The 6,625-nt window shown below is 35.5% G+C and overlaps 1 protein-coding gene across 1 annotated transcript; it reads right to left on the minus strand.

The window, feature by feature from the left end:
- Positions 1-2,830: 2,830 nt before the first annotated feature.
- Positions 2,831-5,134, minus strand: LOC121775346 (berberine bridge enzyme-like 18). Its single transcript, XM_042172425.1, has 2 exons — positions 4,278-5,134; positions 2,831-3,792 (listed from the first exon to the last, which is right to left on the minus strand). The coding sequence occupies exons 1-2, from the start codon at positions 4,992-4,994 to the stop codon at positions 2,941-2,943; spliced, it is 1,569 nt and encodes a 522-aa protein (XP_042028359.1). The 5' UTR covers positions 4,995-5,134; the 3' UTR covers positions 2,831-2,940.
- Between the last annotated feature and the right edge of the window lie 1,491 nt (positions 5,135-6,625).

Consider the following 6,625-nt stretch of genomic DNA (forward strand, 5'->3'; position numbering starts at 1 on the left):
GCGGAAAGAAAGAATAGAACATTGAAAGAAATGGTTAATTCAATATTGTGCTATTCTGGCCTAAGTGAAGGATTTTGGGGTGAGGCTATGTTAACAGTCTGTTATTTATTGAACATAGTTCCTAATAAAAGGAACAAGATAACCCCTTATGAACTTTGGCATAAGAAACCACCAAAACTGAGTTATCTCAGAGTTTGGAGTTGTCGGGCTGTGGTAAGACTAACTGACCCTAAAATAAAAACCATAGGTCAAAGAGGTATAGATTGTGTATTTCTTGGCTATCCTGAAAATTCTGCTTGCTATAGGTTCTATGTCATAGAACCTAATGACTACGTATCCGTGCACTCTATTATTGAGTCAAGAGATGCTAATTTTGGCAATGAGAATAGATTCACGTCTTTACTTAAACCTGGAGGCATGATTGGAAGCTCTAGTAACTGTGATGTGACTAACAAAGTGACTAATACACCGCCTGAGGCTGGGAGAAGTAGTAGAGCAAGAAAAGCTAAGTCTTTTGGTGATAATTTCCAATTGTACTTGGTAGAAGGATCAAGGAATAAAATTAACTTTCAATATCAATATTGTTTTAATATTGATGATGATCCAAGGATTTTTAAAGAAGCTATGGCATCGAGGGATGCTGCATTTTGGAAAGAAGCAATCCAAGATGAGATGGATTCTATTTTACTAATTTTTCTTTAAAATTCATCTCGCACATTGAAAATAGTATTATATTCTAGTGTTAGTATGGTTGTATACTATTTGGTTTAAATTATTCCCTTTTCATATTCAAAGCTAATCAATATATTTCATGCAGTGTTATTTAGTAAGTTAAGTTGAGAGTTTTTTTAAAATACTCCACTAGTTTTTGAGTAATACCTTCCAAGCAAGTATCACACTAGCACCTCCACAGCCTCTGATTGCCCAGAATATATCTTCACCCATTGATTTTCTATCAAGAATCCTGCCGTTGACGTCGATTATTCTTGCATCAATAACTTAATCCGCAGCCAAGCCATATTTCCTCATCAACGTTCTGTAGCCTCCTCCACTGATGTGGCCGCCGACACCAATTGTCGGACACACACCACCAGGAAACCCAAGAATCGGGCTTTTCTCCGCAATCCTGTAATATAAAGAACAAGGTTGCGCCGGATTGAACCCATGCCGTCTTGTCACCAACATCAATAGTTACTTCACTTAATTTGATCAAATCAATTATCACAAACGGGACTTGTGATACGTAAGATAATTCCTCTAAGTCATGGCCACCACTTCGAGTTCTGATTTGCAATCCCTTATTTTTTGCGCAATATATGATTGGCGGGATCTGGGATTCGTGCTCTGGGGTTATGATCACTTGCGGCTTTGGAGTAGAATCCAGAGGCAAATCTCAGATTCCAAATGGAAAACAATAGGATTGAAGAAAAGGAAGAGTTGATTTGGGTGTAGACATGGTTGGAAATGGAAGAGTAGTTGTTGAATTGTTGGGAGAGGCATTCAAGGAAATCATCAGTAGATACTTCTTGTGAGCATGAAACATAAATGAGAAGAAGGATAAAAGTGATGCTGAAAAAACTTGCCTTCATAGCTGAGATATGTCTTAATTTTGGTCACAAGCTAAGTCAATCACAAAAAGAATTAAAGTTAAGGTACATTTATAATCTTTCGGGTGGAAAGAGTTGGGATGAGAGGAATGAGAATAATATAGTACTAAGTTCCAAAATCTAATTAATAAAAGTAATGATTAAAAATTTAGTGGTTCAGACATATTGCCACTGAATGTGTTTCGACCACTGAAACTTTATGCCATATATTTTTGCTTGTTAATTGTCATTGATGTATGGATATTTTAAGGCAAAGCACATGTAGAGGTTATTGTGCTAATGATACAATTAGATTCATTAGGCCTTAATTTAACAAATTTTGTTATATTAGGTACTTGGTACTAATTCATTTTGTTTCATTAGGTCTTTTTATAAATATATTGATATTGCATGTTATAATCAACTTGCAAATTTTTCATATTTCCAGTTATTATTTAGTCAATAATATTACAACTGAATTATCTTCAAAATATATAAGAGATAAAAAAAATAATTAATAGGAAAGGTGAATTAAAATTTGAAGTCGTTAAATAAAAATCCAATTAAATAACTTCTTAAATAACAATACATTTGTATAAGGACTTAATGGAATAAAAATTATAAATAGATCTAATAAAACAAAAAAATTATAGAAAGATCTAATAAAATAATATTTATTAGTACAAGGAATTCTAGATGGGTTTTGCCATATTTTAATAACCATCATGGAATAAAATAAGATATAAAATCAAATTAAATAAACCAATGTTGAGCTGTCATAAAAGTTAGTCAATTTTAGTTCAAATTTCAAACTCAATCAATAATGCATTGGAAAAATATTACAATGTTCCAAAAGATATACATAAATATCTTAAAGATAAAGTATACATAAATAAATAATTGCTTAACTTGTGGACATATGCCTACAACAAACATGGTTACACGGCAAACTCCAATATAGGCACATATGATCTATGTCTCTCCAACGGTTGATGTTGTTAGATACTCCCTCCTTCTCCAGTAATTGTCTTATAGTTGACTGGTGCAGATTTTTAAAAATTGTTTGACTATATTAAGAAAATTATGAGGAAAAAATTAGTGGAATATGAATATTACTTTTATATATTAATTTCAAATATATTATGAATAGAATGAGTTAGTGGAATATGAAATTCATCAACCAAATATAGTAAAAGAGATATATGACATGTAACGAGTACCGTACACAGATGACAAAAATGAGATAGGCTAAATCAAACAAAAATACATAAAAGAGAGTACAATATAAGAAAATTATTGAGTATTTGCGTTACAAATTTTATTATCTATATTTTCTTCTAAAGTGAATCACACACTAATGCAATGGCGGAATGCTCTGTTCGTTCCTGAAGAAATTCTCGGGATCAACAACAGTTTTAACCCGAACAAGGCGATCAAAATTGCCTTTAAAATATCTCTTCCCCCAAACGCTAGCCTGAGCATAGCTCGTGTTACCCACAACGTTGTTGACTCCAAGGTCAAGATCTCTGTAGTTGAGATACGCTTCTCTAGGCCGACTCGAGACAAAAGGAGTTAAGTATTTGTCAAACCTCCTAGTCCAACTTATGTACTTGTCTGACTTCTGAGCATCATCTTTTCCCCAAAATACTATATGGTGAATTTTGTACAAGTTCCCCGCCCTGTGCGGAAAAGGAATGGCGGATTCAGAAATCTCCGCCATTCTTCCACCGTACGGGGAAATAACGAGGGATGCGCCCGCAGCCTCCTCTTCGCTAAACAGCCTCCACATGCCTTCCAGCCCATGTTCGGGAATGGGTTTCTGCACGTAATTCGATTTTCCTTTGAGGTTTGTGACGCTGCGTTGAGTTCTGTTGAGCAACACCTCCTTCGGAGAATCAATGGGGAAACCGTAGTGGAATAGGATTGATCGGATCCAGCTCGTTTCGATGCAGTCTTCTCTGACCAGCCCGAGTTCGGGGAAGTGTTCTTGCACCAGTGGAAGGAGTCTGTCGATTCCACCTAGGAAGAGTGAGAAGAAGGAAACGGTGATTGTGTTCGCCTTGGCTACCGTGATTCCGATGATCAAATCTTTGTCGAGTTCGGAAGCTACGTATTGCCAGCGGTGAAAGAGTTGAGTAGCATTTTGCTCTAGTGTTCTAGCAACGTTGAAAACAGTGACTGTTTCTGGAACGTCTACTAGTTGTACCTGTCGGAATCATTCAGCCCATCAAAAAAAAAAGAAATACTTCATCGGTGTTACATTATAAGTCCCAATTTTTTTATATAGTCATTATATTCTATTAACTCATTTTACTTATATTTTACACTCTCATTTTCCCTGAAAATTTATCACTTATTTTTATTTTTATCTGTCCCCAAAAATTTATCACTTTTCACATTTATTATTTTTGGTAGTGGACTCTATATTTCACTAACTTATTTCAACTCATAATTTATTATAAAATTAATAGTATATAAAAATAGGACTTACATTCTATTAATTTTTTCAACCTAGTTATTATTATATTTCTTAAAATCTATGTCAGATTAAATGATGACGAATTATTAGGGACGGAAGTACTAATAAGTACTAACATACAAAGTATAAAAAGGACACAAAGTTTGGACACATTATATGTATTTTATTAAATCATGAAAAGTAAACGGTCCTGTATAGATTTCGTGTAATACCTTCCAAGCAACTATGACGCCGAAGCTAGCACCTCCGCCGCCTCTGATTGCCCAGAACAGAGCCTCGCCCATTGATTTTCTATCAAGAATCCTGCCGTTAACATCGATTATTCTTGCATCGATAACTTGATCAGCCGCTAAGCCATATTTCCTCATCAACGTTCCGTAGCCACCTCCGCTGAAGTGGCCGCCGATGCCAATCGTTGTACAAACGCCACCAGGAAACGCAAGAATCGGGCTTTTCTCTGCGATCCTGTAGTATAAAGAACCAGTGGTCGCGCCCGATTCAACCCACGCCGTCTTCTCGCCAACATCGATAGTTATTTCACTGAATTTGATCAAATCGATGATCACAAACGGGACCTGTGATACGTAAGATAGCCCCTCGTAGTCATGGCCGCCGCTTCGGGTTCTGATCTGCATGCCCTTCTCTTTGGCACAGTATATGACTGGCGGGATCTGGGATTCGTGTTCTGGGGTGATGATCACTTGTGGCTTTGGAGCGGAATCCGAGGCGAATCTCAGATTTTGAAGGGAAAATTGCAAGATTGAGGAAAAGGAAGAGTTGATTGGGGTGTAGACATGGTTGGAAATGAAAGAGTAGTTGTTGAATTGTTGGGAGAGACATTCAAGGAAGTCATGAGTAGATATTGCTTGTGTGGATGAAATATTAATCACAAGAAGAATTAAAGTGATGGTGGGAAAGCTTGTCTTCATAGTTGAGAGATGATCTTGATTTGTGTTTCAAGCATGAATCAATCATATAAAGTGGTGTGAGATTTATAATTTAGGATTGAAAGAGTTGGGATGGGAAGAAACAAGGAGATAATTCATTGAAGTAAATAGGTCATGTTAGTGGAATTGTCAAATAAGATTGAGTTAAAGTAAAATATAATTAAATAAAGGAAATTGAGTTGTCGTATGTGGAATAAAATTGGTTTAATGTTAAATCGAATTAAATAAAGTAAACTGAGTTGTCGTGTTCAAAGTCAAACAATAGTTCATTATGCATAGTAGAAAAAATTTGAATAATTTTCCAAATTTGTCATGTTTACAGCATACTAGCTAGCCACTGGAGATCTATATAAATGAAGTAATAATTAAATCTTAATTGTATAGTAAATAACTATTGTTATCTCCATCTGCCATTAATTATCACAAGTTGAGATTAAATATAAAACACATGATATCATCTTCTAGTTTTAAATGAAGTTTCATATACTATTTATAGGGTTATAGGGTACTGTTAGGTTGAGATTTTTTAGCTTAATTGAGAATTGAAATGCATTTTCAGCCACTCATCCACAACATTTTCGAAATGTGAACTGCAAGTAGATTATGTCAACTTGGGGGTATTATCGTCAATAGTCTGCACATCAAATGTCAACAACTTATAGTTGACATTATATGTGTATAGTTGACATGAATTGTATATGTAGTTGACATTATATGTGTGTAGTTGACATGGATTGTATACATAGTTGACATGGATTGTACACATAGTTGACATGAATTGTATATGTAGTTGACAAAAAAAAACTCACTCCAGACGAGAGTGAGGTAGGAGACCTTCCAACACATTCTCATAATTTGTAGTTTCACCTTCTCTACCAATCATCCATCCCAAATTCAACTTCAATAAATTTGGGTTGTTAGATAGATTTGCTATTTCAGCCTCTTCCTTGTTACGAACCCTTTCAAGGTTATCAATTCTCAGTTCTCCTTTGAGACAATTCAAACTTCCGAGCCCTTCAATTTTGTAGCCATTCTTGTCGCCCACCCTATTTTTTAAAACATCTTCAAGTTTTTTTAAAACATCTTCCCTATTCCCAATTTCGGACTTGATCAGGAGAAGTCAATCCTTTTAGGATTTTATTGAAAAGACTGAGTGGATCAAAATTTCGAGAAACATGCACCCAAATATGTGATCCAAACAGATTCTCGTGTTTGAGAAGATGGAAGACTTTCCTAGTCAAAGTTGTCTTCCCCAATCCTCCCATTCCCACAATGGCAAGGATAGAAATACGTTCATCAGTTGTGATACAAGCGGTAAGCTGTTCAACTATTTCTGACATCATTTCATCTCTTCCAATAAATATTGGATCAAGACTGAATGAGTCAGTTTCACGAGCATTATAAACCAAAGCGGGCACAGCCCGTTCGCCAGGGTGTTAATGGATCCCAAATTCTCATTGATTTGTTGGATTCGAAGAGCCATTTTTCAAGAACGTGAAATATGAAAGCAGAATGAGAAGCATGACAATACCTTTTGTTTCATGGGTTTGTTGGCAATCACAGCCTTGCTTTGTTTGGAGAGTTGATGATATTTGATTTCATCCAAAACGTTG

Source organism: Salvia splendens, chromosome 17, assembly GCF_004379255.2.
Source record: "Salvia splendens isolate huo1 chromosome 17, SspV2, whole genome shotgun sequence".
Classification (NCBI taxonomy): Eukaryota; Viridiplantae; Streptophyta; class Magnoliopsida; order Lamiales; family Lamiaceae; genus Salvia; species Salvia splendens.